The 20,555-nt window shown below is 41.1% G+C and overlaps 1 protein-coding gene across 1 annotated transcript; it reads right to left on the bottom strand.

Moving 5' to 3' along the window:
• Positions 1-4,592: 4,592 nt before the first annotated feature.
• On the bottom strand, positions 4,593-18,573 carry vegfaa (vascular endothelial growth factor Aa). Its single transcript, XM_034196532.1, has 7 exons — positions 18,040-18,573; positions 16,693-16,735; positions 14,320-14,537; positions 13,251-13,327; positions 13,133-13,165; positions 8,694-8,825; positions 4,593-7,081 (listed from the first exon to the last, which is right to left on the bottom strand). Exons 1-7 carry the CDS (start codon positions 18,103-18,105, stop codon positions 7,060-7,062), a joined length of 591 nt encoding a protein of 196 aa, XP_034052423.1. The 5' UTR covers positions 18,106-18,573; the 3' UTR covers positions 4,593-7,059.
• Positions 18,574-20,555: the final 1,982 nt, after the last annotated feature.

Here is a 20,555-nt window from a genome sequence, read left to right as displayed (position 1 = left end):
TTATACTGTGCTTATTGTACTGTTGTACCATGTTGCTCTGCTAGTGTCTTTTATAAACCAGCTCTAACATTAACCATCAGCTCACTCAACTCAAGCTGCTACTGTGGCTAAAAGGGTCATTTAGGTCTTGAACCTACTTGTTACAGACTGCTTTTGCTGAGGGACGGTCTTTACTGCATGAATTGCTGTAATCAGCAGAAAAAACAACAGCCGAATATGCACACACTGGGATCAGCTGGACCCATGTGTTGCTTAAGGACTTGGCAGTCAACACAACTCTGTGTTTGTCTGAAAATAGTTGTTACATTTGTCGCTTGTTGCCAAGGTGTAAGAACAGTCACAAGCCTGGCAACAGTGATAAGAACTGTATCTACAGTATATATTAGACATTTTTATGAACGGGGCTTACTCTAAATCATTGATTGATATGATATTGAATGTCGTTTTTATCTGCATTTAGCTTATCTACAATAACGCCCACAGATGAGGCATAATCTAAGGAAATATGGAGCTTGTTGTATAATTTAGAAAGTCAATAAACCACACATTCAAATATCCCATCCAAAACAGTTCACACAGTTCATTTTATATGACCGAGTAACCTAATTTAAAAGAGCTTTTTGAAAAGTCTGTAGTCCCAAGCTGCAGCAGGAACGTTTCCCAACTGTGACTTTCCACTGAAATCATTTCTCAGGAAATTATAAGGCAGGTTACACCACACACAGAGGAGGGGGTGGAAACTCTGTCTGTAATCTCTCCCCCCCCCCCGCTCCTCACTCACACACACACACACACACACACACACACACACACACACACACACACACACACACACACACACACACACACACACACACACACACACACACACACACACACACACACACACACACACACACACACACACACACACACACACACACCTCCTCCTCCTGTTGTAAGAGTGTTCAGTCCAGCTGGTAGACATTAACTCCCAGTGAGACGCGTTCAGACTTCTTGGCTCATCATTTTATTCTTGTGAAGAAATGTCATTGTCGTTAGGGAAAAAATGATGATTCAACACACACACACACACACACACACACACACACACACACACACACACACACACACACACATACACACACACACACACACACACACACACACACACATACACACACACACACACACACACACACGTTTCCATTCATCCGTACTTCCCTGTTCTGTGTTCCTCATTCCATCATTGAGTCCATTCTTGAATTATGATTGACTAATGAGAGCTTTGGCGTAAAGGAAATGATTTACAGTGTTAACAGTGATGGGGCTCGACTTTCCACTCGCCAGGGATGAATCGAGTAAACTAGAAACCAAAATATCTATCTCTTAGTCAGTTACATTGATATTTTAAGTGAAAAGGCAATACTATTTTGGTTAGTACGGACGCAATTTAAAATACGCATTAAACCCTTTCCCTATCCTCGGAAAAAAAGTCCTAAAATAATATTCCCAAAATGAATCAAGTATAGTTCCTCAACAATAATTAACTTAAAATGAAATAATGAATTCAAAAGTAGTGTATTGCACACTTTTATTTTAAAAGTACTGCTTTATGAACAAAAGTGCAATAACATTTGGTTTGCAAACAAATAAGGTGCTTTTTAACAGCTTTACACAGTAGCAGTTAAAATATTTATTGTAAATCTCAATTTAAATATTAATGACACATTTTTTTACCATACACTTCCTTGCCTCCAACCGAAAATCTAGGACTGGCTTTAAACTGCACTTTATCGGAGGTGGTTAAAAACATTTGTGTAAATAAGATGCTCAACGTTGAAATTAACAGTTTTTGGTTTCCTGCAGGTTTTGAATTTACCTCTTTTTAATGAATGTTACCAGCTAAAAAACGGTAATTGCCGGCTAACGGAAACCCTGAGACAGACAAACCATGGGTCACAGGAGGGTGGGATGTTGATCAGTATTGGCTTAAGAACGTATACAAGTTAGTGCTGAGCTTCAGTCTGCAATGTTCAAAACAACAGATAAAGCCAGAATGGAGAATCCAGCTCGAGTGCGCTAGAATTTGAAAATACACAACCGGAAAAAATCTGCCTCTTTCTTCAGACTTCCTTACAGAGCCCCTCCTCCAACACACACGAACGCGCACATGACGAATGAGGGCACGAGCACGAGATACGTTTGTGCACAGTACTACGGCTTCCAGAGATTAATTAATTTTGTATGTATTTATTGTCAAAGCATTTAATATATTCATTGCTATCGGGACGTTACGAGCATTCCATGGAATATAACAAAAAGTGTTTTCTGAAATAAATTACATTCCCCATTGAATTATGACTGAAGATCGTCAGCTGTCTTCCTCTCCCGTGTTTTTCCTCGATACGTAAAGGCTGCAGCACCTTTGACAACTTCTCTCTACATATCAAACATACCGGTAAACCAGCATCGTTTGCTGTGAAAGCATATAACTCTGTCCACACAGAATTAAATCCTGTGTTCCTCCGGTACTTTTCTTTGATTTATCCCAGCGCTGATTTATCCATTCTTTCACACACAGTGACGTCACGAGCTACCCACAATGCAACACGCGCCATATATATATATATATATATATATAAATACGCCATTTTCATGGAGGTGCAAATATCCTGGAACTGAAAATATAAACAGCTAGCTAACGTAGCAAGGCAGAGCGCACTAGGTTTTTTTTCTGAATTAACGACCGAAGAAATCGCTGCATGTCTTCGGATTACATCTCTGGACTTGAGGGGTGTGCTCCAGGTCGTTACCAGCGTAAACTAGAGCTGTGTGGGTTGTCAGATTGCCCTTACAGACTGCGTCGATTTTGGCTGCATCTACGTCTAATTTCTGGAAACACCAGGTGAATACCCCACTTGTCACAATAATATTATCATGCCATTCCATATATGTGGTATTTTAGAGTTGACTAGATATTGATTAAGGCAATAGACTATAATATTCAGTACAGGAAGCTTAGCAACACCTAGACGGTGTACGGCTAAACCCTTGGCCTGCTTGCACCTCGCGTAAAACGGCGGATACCGGAAGTACGGTGTCGCCCTCGGCCCAATACCCGTATGTGTGTGTGATAGAGTAGTTCGCTCATCTAGCCGGGGGTCAGGTTATTCGCCTGCTGAAAAGGCGCTGGTGCGGGACCGTAGCAGGATGTGACGCATATTTTAGTTGACCTAATTAAAACCGTTTTGTTTTTTATTTATGTGTCACAGTATCACCTCAAAATACAAGATACGAAACATTTTCAACCATGCAACAAAATATAAATAGTCCTACAAATACTTTTATTTTATTTCCTTCTTATTTTTGTCTAAGCTCAAGGGAGCCAGAGCAGAGGGCTTAAAGGGCCGCAAGTGGCTCGAGAGCCGCGGGTTGCCGACCCCTGTGCTATAGTAATACATTATGTTTCAGTCAGCTGTTTCCCTGGTGGTGTTGATCTTCTCTCCAGGTATAGATGGCCGTTGGTTTCCCAGTTGAATTGGGGAACTCATCCACCCTTTGACAGTCCTACTAGGTGCACACACAATACACACACACAGCTCAAAGATCCTGGAGTTGTGTGCGGTTTAGTGACCGACAGCCCGACCATGAACTGACATTTATTTTTTGGGTGGAAGATGGAGATGTTTTGGCACGAGTAGTGATGTCATCAAAGTGCCCCAGCGGCCTTTTGGCTATGGGAGTGACCTGACCTGGTCCTTTCTGTCGCCCACTTTTTTGGCAGCACCTGGACGATTGTGGACACCCAATGATGAAAGACGAAGCCAACACCCAAATGCCAAAAACTGTAGTTCCTCAAGTGGCCTGAAGGGGCGGCTCCAAAAGGGAGTCAATCCCCACAGACCCCCAAGCTAAAATGCTAACTTGACAGCCGCTACAAACATGTTTATAGCCGGGTACAAAAAACAGTTGTTTTTTTCTAAATGTCATTTTTGGGTTGAAACTCAACTAATCAAATAATGATCTACCTCTTTCTGCATTTATGAATGAGACTGGGAGTCAGGTGGTCTTGTCACTGCCAAGATGACTAAGGCCAGAGCCAAACACTTTGACCTCCATTGCCCTCATCAGAAAACTCTGGGTGGTGTCAAAGAGACTTCACCTATGTTTTAGGTACAGAAAACACTGTGTTCTTGGTTGAGATTATGAAAAGGTTGTCCTTGTTTTTAAAAAGAAAAAAAAACATTATTGACAGTCTTGCCAAATTGCAGTTTACAACATGACTTTGAGAGACCTACTTTTTGAAGTAGACTTCAAAACAGTAGCACATGAGAATACAATGGAAACTACTGTAGCATTATAAAACAATTATGATGTAATCCCATCCAGTTAAAATACAGTATATCAAACACATATAAATTATTTTTAGAAATATCTTGCTACACTTTGCTGGAAATGTACACCAACAAACTATTGTACCCGGCAACAGATCATGTCTGTTAATGATCAACAGGATGTGAAATATTTGTCCTGTAATGTTCCACTCAGCTGTATCCGACAAGGTTTTCACACTAAAAACGCAAGCTTTCAAAGACAATAATAAGAACAGATTTTTTTTTTTTCAAAATAAATATTATGTTTTAATACTTACACTAAAAACAACAAAGAGTTAATATTGTAAAACATTTTACAGCAATAAATATATTAATGTGAAAATATACTAAAATGTGTGGCTGTACAAACTCAAGAAAGTCTTTTAAATACAAATAGAATGTTGTCGTCATCAGAGAAGTGGAGGGTGCGTTCAGGGAACACGCTCAGGCCTCAGTGTGAGGGTGGCAGACCGACGCTCAGCTACAACCTCTCTATAGGGAAAAGGACTCAAGTTTGAGGAGCTAGTCCAATTAGCATTCACACACTGAAAAAACTGAAACATTGACATTCATTTAATGTATTATGTCAACACATTTCACATAACTATTAGGTTAGTTGAAATCAATAATATTAAGTTTAACTAACCTAATACAGTTATGTGAAATATTGATATAAGAGGATATTAAAGTTAATGTTTCAGTTTTTCAAGTGTACATTTGAATGACTGTCAGGCTACATATAATTGAGATAAAATCAGAAATAGATTATTTTCATTTGTTTCCTCCGCCACTAGAAAAAACTGTATCAGAATAGATGTAAAAGCACAGCTCCCAAACATCGATCTGAGCCAGATATATTGAAAATGATATACATAATATATGGAGGCACATCAGTGACCTTACATTTAAATTAGTCTATATAGTATAAAACATCTGTAAAGTATTTTTAAATTATATTATACTATTTCTTCATCATTACCAACTTTATATCCTATTTTCTCCTCTATTATGGCTCATCAATGAGGAAGCTCTTTTCTCATTCGTCAAAATGTAGCATTACGGTAATTTGTGCCAAGTGGCTACTGAAGCACACATCAGTGTAATACTTAAGAATTAGGCTGGGTTGAGGTCATTGAGACACCGTGCCAGTTTACCACCGTCAGACTGGAGGCCCCCGTCTGATTGGACAGTCTTCACTAAATTAGGTCCGAGCTGAGCAGCAGACTACTTCAGTCTTCCATGTGCCTTTGGGCCAACAAGTGCAAAACCACATGTCCATGTCCCCAGTCCAAAATGAAAAACACCTGTGTTGGCGCATCATTCATGCACATGTTGGTGGTAGGGGTTAATATCGGTCAACAGGCCCACCATAATCCCCCTCCCCCACCCCTCTTGCCGCTGAGGAACAGCTTTAGTTTAAATCAGGAATGTCAAAGCATCGGTCCTTTTTCCCACAGAAAAGGAGTCAACAGTCATACGCGTTCTCCATTCAATCTCCGATAATACACTTTAAAAAATAACCTTAACACTGAATATAAATATCAGTATGCAGAATACTGAGGATTTTCTATAAATAAAAATGAAGTGTACGAGACAAAGGGATATCTAGTAAGTATATACAGATCGTTTAGGTTTTCTGTGGATGCCTGATTTTTTCTTTGGAACACACACAAAGCCATTAAATACGGAAGTTTGTGGATTTGTACAGTGAGGTGCTGATCTGATGTGATCAGCTTGTCTGTTCACTTCTTGTCTCCGTATATACCTACAGTAATATCCCTGTAGACAGCCTGGTCACAGAAGAAACACAATACCTCAAAATGTAAATGATAAACTCTGTGCACAAAGAGAGAGACACCTCTGGTTTCCAATCGAGGAAAGGGTTACATGAAGGAGGCGGAACCAGAACCAGGAAGTGGTTTATTAACTTTAAAACCTGAACACTAACCTAATTTTCATATTTTTTAACATAAAATATGTGTACTTGCTAGTCTTCCCCATGAGCTACTCTTTGGTTCAGTTCCTGCCATTGTCACGTAACCCTCCCACGAGGAAAGAAGGTCATCTTCACATTTATCCGTCACCACGGCACATCACCTGCATCCACAGTTACTTCAGGAAACTCTGAGAGACTTTCCAGGTGTGTTTCCACACAGAGTCGGTCCATACAGTGGGGACAAAGCTTCACATCATGTCTCAGAGGGAAACAGTTCTTGGACCTGCATTTCAGTTCAAGTACAACAGAGGCTCTTCTTCCTCCTCCTTCTTCTTCTTCAAGTCTCCTTTGTCAGAGTTTGGAGGGGGAGCTCGGCTCCTGCTGCACTGCTCGTTTTTGTTACTAAAAAATATTTTTAAGATATCCACAGCAGACCAGCATCCAGTGAAATGTCACATAAAATCTCTTCTACAAATTCTACCCATGAGCAGAACGCCACTGAAACATTTCCCGTTCACACGCCAGTGGCGCATTCGTTTTGCTTTAAATAGTGTCTCTTTTACGTAGCAGCAATACACATTGTCGATGTACTTATAGTATATGTACATATATATTAATATCTTTATACGGAAAACAAACACTGGCAAGAGTTGCGTTTAAGAATGTCCTGTCTTGCGTTGTCGTTTCGTGTCCTGGCAGGGAATGCATCCTCAGGTTTTCAAAGTGCTGAGCCAAGAAAATAATTCCTTCATAACAGTGTTGCTGGTCTCACCTCCTCGGTCTCTCACATCTGTGGAAGACAAGGAACAAATCTGGTTAGATGATGCCAGAATATTTGTTTTAAACAGCCTAGTCTCAGAATATGATCAACACGATGTCTCACACACAACTGCTCCATGCAAAACGAGGGATTATATAAAGGCAGGGGCAGAGCAAAAGCAAAAGGGGATAGTCAGGGGGGGGTCGGGGTTGTGGGATGTATGATCTGGGTCAGTTTGCACCTCCTGGTACTTTTTCTGCTATATATAAAATGTACCTTTTCTACAAGAAAGTGTGGTCTTTTCAATTAAATAAGCCATAAACAGTACGTGTGTGTTTTCTGGGTTCAGGGTGGGGGTTATAGCTGGAATTGGGGGTAGGTTTAAGTGGTGAGGTTGAACGGGCACCTAACCCCACTTCCAGAGATCCCCCCCCATCCTTAGGTCAGCCTGCACTATTTCTCCTGACCACTGACCAACCAATCAGAATCCTCTCAGTGGTCACTTCACCCAGGAGTGTGTTGGCTCTGCAAATCCAAATCAGTGTGGGAGATCCCTCAGGGGGGGGGGGGTGGGGGGGCTTGGGGGGTCAGAGGTTATGGAAGTGGTTGGGTCAGGGGAGGTAGTGAGACCTTGTTAACTAGGGGCAGCACCTCTCTGTCAGCTGTGCTGCAAACAGTACAGAATGAGTGAAACCCCCTCCGAGTAAAAGTATTAAGCACTGAAGCATGAACACCTGCTTTGCTTTGAAAAGTGGAACATCATGGACATTGTTACAAACTCATTGTCTACTGGTAACAAAGCCAGATTAAAACTCCCTCACAGATTGATTAAGATATTATCACTGTCTTGTCTCCAATGTACTGTTGTATTGCTTAACTATGGCAATAAAACACTAAAGACGTGCATCATTTACTAACTTCTCCCCCCGGTGCTTTCTGTCTTTTTATCAAAGTCTTCAGCAGCAAATGGAGATTTTTCAGTATGAGAAAAAAGCTAACTGATGGGGATTTTCTGCATAAAGACAATTTTTCCAGCATCCCAAATTAGATTACATTCACTACTATTGTATTAGGGTGGCACGAAGTGGATATCTCTAAGCATCGAGTCTCTGCAAAGCTAGATACCAGTGTGTGAAAAGATGGGTTAACCAACCCTTTATATGCATAATGCTCCACTCTTAAGCTTATAAAACCACAAAATCCTTTCCCTTATATATTGTGTTTTTTCATCTAGCTAAAATAAAGTCCATTATTAAACTAAGAAAAACGTTCTGTCATAAACATATATCAATCTAACTAGACGTTTGGGAGTTTCTAACCCTGGTATAATAACATAGGGTCATGCAAGCAATAACATCTTGAGCATTCAGACTGGATACAAACTACATTTGGATCTAAAAACATCAAACAATGAACAAATCTGACGTGACTGCGCAAAAACACAATGCAAGCACAGAGAAGCACAGAGCTGCCACATTCCCAAACACCAACACAGGACCAAGAAGCAGGGAGAAGCATGCGTTCCTCAGCAGGAGAACAAGCTTTGCAGCAAGCACAGAGATGGGTAGACAGGTAGGGGGGGAGAAAATAATAAAGGGGGTTTAAAGGCACGTTGTTTATCGAGTATGTATGGTAAACAAACCTGCAAGTTCTTTCGTTTAACTCAAGTTGCCTGGACTTGCAGTCTAACTGTGTGAATTTGCAGGAACATTTACAGGTGAGAGGGTCCTGCACAAACAAGCGCTTTCTTCTCTCTGAGCAAGGCGCACAGTGGCTGCAAGGGAAGCAAAAAGGGAGAGACAGAGAGAGATCTAAGCTATAGAGCGAATTCTGCAGAAAAGGGCAGACACAGACACTCATGCAAAATCGTCCTAAAGTCTTGAAAGTCCAGGAAAGCCAACATCACTTTTTCTATTGTTGTTATCCTGCTCTTCCACCAAAATACTCAGTCCCAACATTATATTTCAACAAATAACAGCATATTAACCAAGTAAATGTAATGTGTGTCTGAAGTATAATTCTATATATTTCTGTAGCTTAGTGAGATTGTATATTCTCAAGTATTCAGTATATTGTGTATTATTTAGATACTCTAGTGCAGGGGTTCCCAAACTTTTCAGACGCGACCTCCAAAATAACAGTGCCAGACACTGGCGACCCCTGAAACTGATTTGCAATCTGTTCTAGAAAAACTATGTGTTTTTAGAACAAACAATGGATGTGTTTTATGAACATTGATCCATGCTGGAAGTAGATTTAGATGTGTTAGGAGTGAGATAGAGATTATTATCTAATATATGCATACAATGAAGCATTGCATGAAGTCTGTTGAAGACCAGAGGCTGTTGTTGGGGCTGCATAAACGTTTTTTTATTTTTGCCCGATGGTCACCAAGGTTCATATTTTAATCGCATTTTTACAAAAAAAGCCCAGGCGAGCCTAACATGTGAAAATATGGCTTAGACCTCAGAGAGTTCAACTTGGGCATGCGACCACAGTTTTACTGTATTTTGTTTTGAAAATCCACAGCGGAGGCTTGTGTCGTACTACATGCATTTTGCATTTCTCTCAGTAGCCAACGATCTGTGAGTCTGTTGGCTCGGACATAAACTCAGTAATAAATGTAGTCTAAATTTTATATGAGGTGTAAAACCTGAGCATTTTTAATCGCATTTGAACTAAATGCTTATATAATCTGTAGTTGTATTTGTATTGTTGATTTAATGTGTGAACGAGGCGATATAGAGAAGTTAAGCTGTAGTTATTAGGCTGTACTTTGTTGTACTGTTGGAGTGGTGAGCAAGCCTATGGTTTTTGGATATTTGTGGAGTTAGATGGTCCGTGAGTGTTTTTGTATTGGTTAAGAGGTCCTTGGTATGAAAACGTTTGAGAAACACTGCGCTAGTGGATTATCAACGGGGGGAGCCTCGCTGCGGGGACATTATAGAGATGGCCAGTCTGCCACTGAAAAATATATATATATATATTTTTTTTTTAAATCATCTCACAACCCCCACTTTGGGAACCCCTGCTCTAGTGCACTGGAAAAACTGAATATTGACTTGAATTAAATGTATTATGTCAACACATTTCCCATAACTGTATTAGGTTAGTTGAAAGCAATAATATTAAGTTGAACCTAATATTCTGTATTCAAACTTAATAGTATTGCTTTCAACTAACATTAAATTAAAGTCAACCTTTCAGTTATTTTCAGTATTATATTTGTCTTTTCTATTGTACATTTGTATATACTTGCTGATAATGTTAATTTAAATGATTGTTATATTTGTATCTTATTTTATCTTTTAAATAATGTTTAACTTGTCAAATGCACAGCCGCTGTGACAAAACAATTTCCCAATTTGGGATGAATAAACTATCTATCTATCTAAAAATAAAATGTATTGGATGCAGTCTGAGTTTGTGTCTTTATTTACATGACAGCTTTTTGTTGGGTAGGAGCAGAGGGAACACTTGACAGCATAAGAAGTTGGTGCCTGGGTTTGCACGTTTTTAAAACAAGCAGCTGGAGCCAAAAGCAAACTGAGCCAACTCCACCCAACACTTTACAATCTAAACTTAAAGGGTGAACTGAGGCAGCAGGGTCACCCATGGGAGGCACAGAGATGAGAAATGAGCATCTAACAGTTTGACGTTGAGCTAGACACTATAGCCGCTTCAGTATCTGTTACAGTGCTCAGTTTATGAGATGGAAGGTCACGCCAGAGACACATCAAGGACAGAAGTAGATATATAGGGGGAGTGGCTATGGGGCAAAATGGAACTATGCTTAGTCTCGGATCTTAAACTGTACAACCAATCTGCAGAATCAATCCTGTATCGCCTCCTTTTTTAAAAACAGGAGCAAAGCAACCCAAAGCAGAACTTATCTGTGAACTTGTCAAGGCTGCAGTGATCTTACTCGCGTGTGTGTAGCACTGCAACTGTCGCTGTGGCCATCTATCTTCGTGAACAAAAGCAAACATGGCGGCAGATAAACCCCCAACAGAAAGTAGAAGTTATCAGAGCAGCACAGTACAGTCCAGCAGACAGCCTTACAGATAACTCAGAGATAACGTGACATATGCCATGGGAAATTCATTTAGAAGTGAAGGAAAATCATGGGGCAGATAAGCAGGTAAACATGGGACCTGCAGTGGTGGATTGTAACCAAGTACATTTACTCAAGTATTATATTTTTGACTCAGATATTGTTTACATAATAGAACACACAACATGTGAGTACTGTAATATGAATCAACCAAATCTGAAATTGGACATTAAAATGATATGACACCTACCACCACGGTAGGTGATTTTAAAAGATTCATTTTGTATTCAAAGTGTGTGTACTTTATCTGTGTATGTTACTGTTATGATAAATTATACTTCTACTCAACTACTGGGATTATTAGCAAATACAAAATAGTAAATAAGCCACATAATGAGTACTTTTACTTACTTTAAATATATTTTGATCCCAATACTTTTGTACCCTCTCTACCTCTAAGTAAGATATTTAATGCAAGACTTTTTTTCCCTTTTTTTGTGATTTATGGATTGTTTTGTAGTTATTTAAAAAAAAAAAAAAAGAAGGAATACAGGGCTTCTACTTGTAACAGAGCATTTTTACTATTTAGTATTGCTACTTTTACTTAAGCATAAAGTCTGAATATTCCTTCCACCACTGTGAACTGTCTACAAAAGACTAACTTAAAAGGTTTCCGGTCAATATTCCTGACACACAGGAGGAAGAGAAGAGCACATTTCCCCTGCGGAGTTCAGTATATAGTCCACAAACCATGGGAGCTAATGACCCAACATAACTGCCCTAATCTTCTCATTAGCGGGGGTGATCAATAAGATAGCACTGGGCAAGGTGTACCGGAGCGTATGTTCCCGTCACTGCCTGCTCCCTCCACCCTGCCACTGCCTGGCTGCCTACGTGCACAGTGACAGGCAGACACCCAACAAGGCTGGCCCAGGATCAGCAGAGTCCCATGACAAACGGGTTGGACTTAGCCAACATGATCCAATCTCTCCTCCACCAATCCGTCAGGTTTTATCCCGCCGATCGGCACACGCACCCCCTCTTATCCAATTACCGAGCTGACCTGCCGCTCAGAAGACACACACACCACATGCATGCATCTGTCCGACACACACACTGCCCTGTGTCAGCTGTGACAGCGAGGGAGTTCTCTCAATCTACAGCACGTCTCCCTCAAAGCTCATCCTCTATTTACACCACTTAAAATAAAAATAGGTTAACGGCATGACACCTGTTGCTATGATTAGCCTGGGGAAGTTACAGAGGGCCGAGGGTCAGGTTTGTGCAACTGGAGTCAGCCAAGGGTGGTCTGAAGCCGGGCGGCTACGCCTCGATCACTCACGCTGTTATAGTCACACCATAAAGCACTAAACCCTGGCACCATAAAAAGAGCACGCTCAAAGTGTGAGAGCCCTGTAAAGATAGCTCGCTACCTCCAACATCTACAGGACACATGATGGAACATATGAGTGCGTTTGAGTTGGATGACATACTTTGACCTCCTAAATTGTGGCATCACCACTCATGGTCACTTTTTCTTGAACTAAACTGGAATTGGAAAGGTCTGTGCAGTTTATCCAGGATTCAAGAAGCTAGAAGCATGTATTACATCTTATTACTCATTCAAATTGTTATGGATTAACAGTAATACTAAATGTTACCCCTTTTGGAGGAAAAGAGCTTGAATGGATTTTTGCCAAAAACAGTTTTTAACTAAAGTTAAAAGTATTTCAAAGGTAAACCCAGATCTAGATATGAATTCAATATTCACCCCAACTTGAAAAAGATGCTGTCACAACTTGAAGGAGCCCTACTTTTTCATCTTAAAACTATTTCTACACTAATTCAGTGCATCCCACATAAAGACAGAGTTTCTGTCAGAAAGCCTTTCTGCTGACTCAGCTGTTAGCACAGTTAGCTCCTTCCAGCCTCCAGCTGCTGCTGACCCTGCTCCCAGCCACCAACCAACCAGAACCCCCACAGAAACTCATCAAACACATGACAAAACACAAAAAACACGTACTTACTATTCTTTCTTTACTGGAAGATCTGGCTTTTGTCTGAAATGAATTAAAAAGAAGATGATTTAATTATTTTGTTTTTATTCCATCACTGTCACTGTGAGTGAGGTGTGCAGTCTCTTACCTGCATATACACGATTTGTGCTCTGTGAAACTTAATTGAATAGTGCCTTTCTTTACCATTGGTCTATGACGCATTACCTTGAAGAGAAACAGAGGCAAGGTTTAGATTAAAACAACATCAACATGACTTTTGGTAACAGACAGTCTAAACAGCACAGCCCTGACCGCTGTGTAACCACAGACATGACCTGTCTGTGGGACTCTCCTATCTTCTGCAGGAAGGGAGAGGTTTGACCACACAGACACGGCTGTAAACACAGCGTGTGTGGAGGTAAACAACATATCTGAGATGCCTCGCAGCCGCACTTTCTCTGCTCTGTGTTTGTGTCTCAGACATGCACATAGTGAGCAGAAAACAAAACCTTGGCCTGACCACATCCATAATGCCTGAAGACCTACTAACCCTAATCATCTCAACACACGCTCCTCTGACTAGCTCTCTGAATCCCTCAATGTCATGGTCCTCATCAGTGTTTGAAGCATTCATAGAGATAGATCAGTGGTGACAAGGACCAAGGTGTGGAATTACAGTCATGTGTTAGCCTACAACTCAAATAGATCATATAGTGACGACTGAGCCATACCAACTGAAGTCCATCTGCTGATGAAAACCATAAGCTTAGTTTAACTAGTCACACAAATTATTAAGTGCTTAAAGACACACTTAAATGTGTAAATTAAAAAAGTGATGTTTTTGTGTTATGTGAAGGGCACACATTACACAGTGTCCTGTAATAAACAGGACATTAACATAACTTTAAAGGGGCCCTATTATGCTTTTTGGGGTTTCCCTTTCCTGTATACTGTTACAGTATCCTCCTTAAATGCCTCCATTTAACTCCTTTGTGACTTCCGCAACATAATTACATCACTATTTTAACAGGGCGCTTCTATTGGCTAGAGAACCAGCAAACCAATCAGAGCAGACTGGGCTGTGGTTTCAGGCAGAGGGTGAATGAGAAAAATAAAGAGCTTTTGAACATTAAAGCATGGAGACGTGTCACAGTAGAGAGACAAAATACAATTATGAACCTGAAGATTATTATATGATGTCCTCCCCCCATGCTCACCTCCATCGTGACGTTGTGTGTTTCCGTAGGAACACACTCCAATGCTTCGTCGCTACAGCAGCCTCCACAGCGGTTGAGCACCACGCAGGAGGGAATGTAGGTGTGTTCCGTATCCTCCGCATACTCCGAGAAGATGTCCACCAGCACCTCCCTGGGCTGACACAAACTCTTAGTGAAGACATCTATGAGAGGGATGACTGGGGAAACCGAAGAAGCCTCTGTGGAAAGTAAATATTATATTATATTATGTAATAAAGAATTCAGCCCCTTTCTTTCAAATGTGGAAATAATTACAACACAGCTATTTATACCTAGGTGATGCCAAATAGCATACCAAGCTCATTAAGCAGCTCCACAGATCTGTGGCTTGGGACACCAATGACTTTTTTGTGGTGGTGAAAATCTTAACTGTCAACTGTTTGGTGGGAAAATACATGACATGTTTGACAATGCTCTAAGAAACTCCCAGTAATGTGTGCAAGTGTTAAAAAGATCATAAAATAAGATAAATCTACATTAAGGAGTAGATAACTAGGGAAATATGACCATGTGACTATAGAGTAGATAAGCCAATAAGTGCAATGGCAGATATTATGGAATATTTGAGTGGCAATTATTACACTGAAGCAGCAACATAGTTGGTATGGAGAAGCAACACTTAGTTAGCACACCGTTTTGTCACAGTGAAATTAAGGTATATCCACTGCAGGAAGAGTGCAAAGCAAAGTTTTGACATGAAACACAAGCATCAAGTAATAATTGAAGATAAAGAACAGAATTAATTGTGATAGCTATGTCCGACAGAACCCTTTAATACCGAGCTCAAGCCTAATGAGTGCCCTGCCCCCTCTGTATTTCTGTTCCTTGCGCAGCCCAGAATAATCCGTCCCACAGTCCATTAGACGAGGTTCCCAGCAACCCCCAGCTAACTCCTGACCCCTGGTTAGTCAGAGCAGCCATGACCTCAGGCTCTGTGGCGCCAGGGTCCACCTCTGACATGTGACCCCGGGAAGCCCACCCCATGTGCCGGCTCTGCCTCTGGACTAACGCTGCAGACAGACTGTGGGAGCTTTATGATTTAAAGAAATGCTACAAATAATACCCACATTGATGCTTGGGCATGTTGTTACTTTACCTGAAACTTGATAAGGTGACTTTACAGACTCTTAGGTGTTACATCAGATTTACAAATAATAAAAAGATTAAAAATGCAGTTCTGGCTCCAGGCCAGCTGCAAAGAGCAGCTAAATCATTAGCACCTGCTGGGTGGATTTACTTCACGAGCCTCATGTCAACACACTCAACTGGTTCTACCTCCTGACAGAGGTTGCAAACATTTGCTCTGTCTTACATCAGCCTGTAACAGTTACTCTGGTTATACATGTTTCTATTCATACAAAAAACAGTAAACAAACAAGTATTATGTGTGCGGTCTGATATATAACCTTCCCCTGTGCTATTTATCTCCATTCATGTCCCAACACTATTAGAGACACATGAATGAGCCACACTGTTAACAATCAGCACGGGGCATTGGGTTTTGATGGAGCTTTCAACTCCATCTCATGGTTTCCATCATTATCACATGACCCAAGTAAAATTCCTAGGTTAAATTACCCTAACCCCGAGATGGAAAGGCTCCGAAAATTAATAATAAGTGTAAACTAATTTATTCCAACACCATCCTTCTACCCCAAAAAGTTACTCGAGCACCAGATGTTTGCGTACCAATGTTATTCATTTCAGAGCTCTTCCCCAGATATAACCAGGCCACTACCTTATCACAGTGTGTGTGTTTGTCTCCTTTACAAACACTAAAATCCATCCCACAACCTGTCCACTGATGCTGTGTGTAAAGACTAATCAGTGTCTCCATCCATCACCAGCCAACAGACCAACCAACCTTGGCCTCACACAACAGTATCACTTTCAAACAAACACGAGTGCGGCATTGAACCAAGGCTGACTGCTCGTGTATCGACTGATATCTCACCATAGATTGTTGGGAGAAGAGAAAGTAGAAACATATAATAACTCCCAGTTATTGCTGAGGCATTGACTTCCTTTTCTCTCCCATGTATTCTTGTTTTGAAATCTGCAGCACTTTTTATGGCGACTCCAAAGTCCCCAGTGAGACCTTTCACCGCTGGAAACTTTGATTCTTCTCAGCTTGGGACAGAAAAACAATCCTCACTCAGCCTACACAAATACCTACATATCCCTTCCATATGTCAAACTGTTTTTGTTTTAAACTAAGTAAATCTGAGGCCTAGTACAGTAAATGTACAGCCCATGTCCACTAGGTGGCCCTGTTCATCTTGCATGCACACAGCGGAAAAGAAGAAGAGTTCAAACAGCTCTGTGGAAACTTACCCTCATTTTTACTCTTCTCCGCTCCCTTGGTAATGCTGGCAGTCTGTAAGAGATGCACATCAGACCAGGTGTTAGATATTTCATATTTGCATGCATCTATGAAACCCAAATGATTTATTTTGACTAAACTAATTGAAGTACAACAAAGAATAAAGGTTTTTAATTCAGTTTATTAATTTAGGATTATATCAAATTGTTACAATCATAACTATAATGTATATCTGGATAAATGTGTAAATGTTTTTGTTGTATGCCTTATTCTCCATTATACCTTTTTCATTCATCAGATGGTCAGACAAGCAGCTCAGGAGTGAGGCTGCTTGACTTTCAAAATAAAAGCACTGCAACCAGTTTATCGTAATGTATGTTTACCAAAAGAGAACAGAAAGACATTAACATTGAAATGCTAAACACTTATTTGAAATGTGGAAATATAAGTCACAGTTTACAGATATAATTCCATAGTAGATAATTTGAAGAAGAAATAAATAAACCCTAGCAATATTCAAAATACGTTCTTTTAAAGCAACAGGAGAGGACATTTGGTTACAAGCATTCAATTCATAGGGTTTCAAGACATATAGTTTTATTTTGAAAGGACTAACGGGAACCGGCCTTTATTTTGATAGTAAAAAAAAGATGACGTTGGGGAACCGGCCCCCAAGCAGAGCTCCGTTCACCTTATGTGGTGGCTGCTGCAACCGGCGCAGGGATTGCGTGAGAAAGCGGATCGGCCTGTGTGGGAGCGAGGGGGCATCCTGCGGGGAGCCGTGCCGGGGGAGGGCTCGGCCTCGCACTGCCGGATCCCCGTGGGAACACTGAGCCCTGGAGCCCCGGGGGACTGACTGTACAACGCCATTCACAAATCTCCCAGTTTAAAGCAACCATATTGTAGCCTATATTTTTTGGCAATGACCAAGAAACTTTTGGAGAATCCTAAAGGGTAATCCAGCAAGCACTATTTGGAGAAGCCAGATAAAAAGTGTATTTGCAGTGCTCATAATTGTATTGTCTTGCAAATTAAGATACTTATTTCTCTTTGCATGTATAAAGCAAACTATAACCATGCTGATCTTTGATGGACTTTTTGAGGTTAGAACAAAGTAAGAAAGAAGGCTTTTATATAGAAAATGCTGATAGTGTATAATGTAACAAAACTATATTAAATAATCTACATTTTTACTTTTTATTTATAATGATTAGAAAATGTTCCCTGCATGTTTATTCTCTGTGCATGTGAGCAGTGTTTGGCAACTCACTATCTAAAACCACTGAGAATAGAGAAAGCTGGTAAAGCACGTGTGAAATAGTAAAATGAATGATATCAATATAACATGAAAGGCTTACCTTTACTGTGGATAGGTGAAGAACCGCTGCCAAAAGGATGTGTACCAAACTGACAACACAGTTCATGGTTGTAATTCCGCACGATTTAGTCTTGATATCTCTTCGCTCGTTAAAGAGAAATACAATCTAACAATGTCACCACGCACACAGTCCAAGGATGAAAAAATGAATATTTAAATATAAAAAAACCGCGGCACATCTGGGCTATAGCCAAAGCAAATCCATATCTTCCACACGCATGTGGCGCGTTCACAGGGAGCCTCCCGATGTCTCCAGCCGCGCTGCACAGCTCTCCCTCCGCAGACAAAGACTCTGCTGGACCTCAGTGGTAATGTTCTCTGGAGCAGCGGATCAGCGCATCAACTTTACGCACCGGTGTGTGTCTTTGTGCGCTTTAATCCCATAACATGAAGGGTGTGTGCCGGTACAAAGTGATCCTCCCGCAGTGTTCCTTGTTGCGCCTGTTCTCTGTGTAGGGGCAGTAAGCTTGTCCCCGGTCAGCGGCACCAGTCCGTCTCACTATGTCTCCTGTTGGAGCTGCGGCTGTAGTGCAGCGGTATTAAAGGTGGCCCGGCTAAAGGCTGGAGCAGAGGCGGGGCGGGGCGGGGGGGAAGGAACCAATGGCAGGGTGGGGGGAGCGGTTTGGGGGGGGTGGCTGGGGTTAATCTACTGATCTCATTCACACGGATGGGGACGTTTCCACTGATGCTGAACTACTTTATGTAGTTTCATTGAAGGAAATTCCAGCTCAGTGCAGCGTCACTGTCTTCTAGGAAACATTGCCAATATGTTTTTCGCCTTCCTGGAAAAATACTAAGCATTACATGCACAGGTATGCAAGTCGGAACTGTAGTACATTCAATGAGACTACACATATTTGACAATTTCCTTGTGTCAAGATTAGAAAATGAAAAATTAAGCAATGTGTTTCACTTGTGTGTCTTTAAAAATGTAAAAGGATTCTGGAGACCCAAAGCACAAACCAGTATCAGAATATCAGAATAGAATATTACCGTTTTTATTCACGACATGCTGGTAACATGATAACATGTAATGATACAATGACCAAAAGCAAGTGACAAGTATGGTTTTAATACATAGGGATATTTGAAAAAACACCCATCTATTTTAGAGTTAATAAAACAGTCTATTAAAAGCATCAATGACGGAAGAGGAGGAAGGGTCTCCAGAGACTTTCCTACAGGATGTCTAAGGATGTCACTCAGCTGTTATCGTTTTTTATCTGCAGCCTTTCTTTAGTTTTCACATTCTGCTTTGAAAAACCAAACACTGTTCTGACTATTAATACACCATGTCAAGAACTGAAAAACCCAAAGCAGCAATCTTCATTATAAAACTGCACATCCTATAGCATTATACTAATATGTTGCCTTGTGTGGCAACATATTTATTTTCTTGTGTGTCTGAATGAGGAATGCATGAGTATGAGTTCTTACACTTTTAAATTATTAAATTAACTTTTATTCTTGAAGTGAAAGGCCACTCACTCTAAGGTTAGACCAAAGTCCTGCCATCACAGAGAATGAAATGTGATGACAAATGGATATATGAAACAGACAGTGTCTTTTTTAAAGCATTCATGACAGGGAGGTGCTTATAGTGAATGGTGGGAGTCAGTGGCGCCGGAAACAGGGGGGCCAAGGGGCCATTGGCCCCCCCTACTTTACAGCCCTGCCCCACATTTTCGCAGCGGCGGATGCCGCGGAACACTACATCCCGTTTCAATAATTCCCCTGTACTCTTTGGACAGCCGAACTAGGTAGCACCATGGTTAGGGGGCGTGCTAAGTGAAGTTTGATTTTAAATGCCCGCGGATTATGGCGGTGTTACAGCCGCTACTTTCGTTATGCCATTAACTCTGTGTGTGCATATGTAAATGCGCTGTGCAGTTCCTCTGCTGTCATTGGCCGTCCCGACCTCGCAACATCCGCGGTGATTGGACGGACGTCACCCAATCACCGCCCGCTTCTGCCACTTCATCCGGGGGAGGAGTACAAAGGCCGGGCACGGACATCATTCTGGAGGCTCTGTATTGTGTGACAGACGCCTCAAGCCTCTCATTGTGATACTGCCATATTCTGTGATTCCTTAGACTGCCTAGCCGTGTGTATTCTGTGCTTCGTTAGACTGCCTAGCAGTGTGTTCAGTAGGGTTTCTGTGCGTGCACACTGATTAGCAGTGTGTCGTAGTGTTCTGTGTTTAGTATAGGGTTTGTGTGTGTGTATTGCTTAGATCCAGGTTGCTTAGCTCCTGTATAACAGCATTTAGGATGATTGACATTGTGAAACAGCTTAGACCCAGGTTAGCTTAGCGCCTGTAGATCAGCATTTGTGGAAGTATTGCTTAGACCCAGGTGATTAGCACCTGTTGACCAGCCACCGCTGTGTTCCCACACCGCCTCATTTTGTTTAGTGTTTTGTTCCACTTTAGAAGTGAGGTACTTTCTTTCTTTTGTATCATATTGTGCAACTCTCTTTTGGAGTTCTCCTTTTGTT

The sequence above is a fragment of the Gymnodraco acuticeps genome, unplaced genomic scaffold, assembly GCF_902827175.1.
Source record: "Gymnodraco acuticeps unplaced genomic scaffold, fGymAcu1.1, whole genome shotgun sequence".
NCBI classification, from domain to species: domain Eukaryota; kingdom Metazoa; phylum Chordata; class Actinopteri; order Perciformes; family Bathydraconidae; genus Gymnodraco; species Gymnodraco acuticeps.
This window is presented reverse-complemented; position numbering and strand designations above follow the sequence as displayed.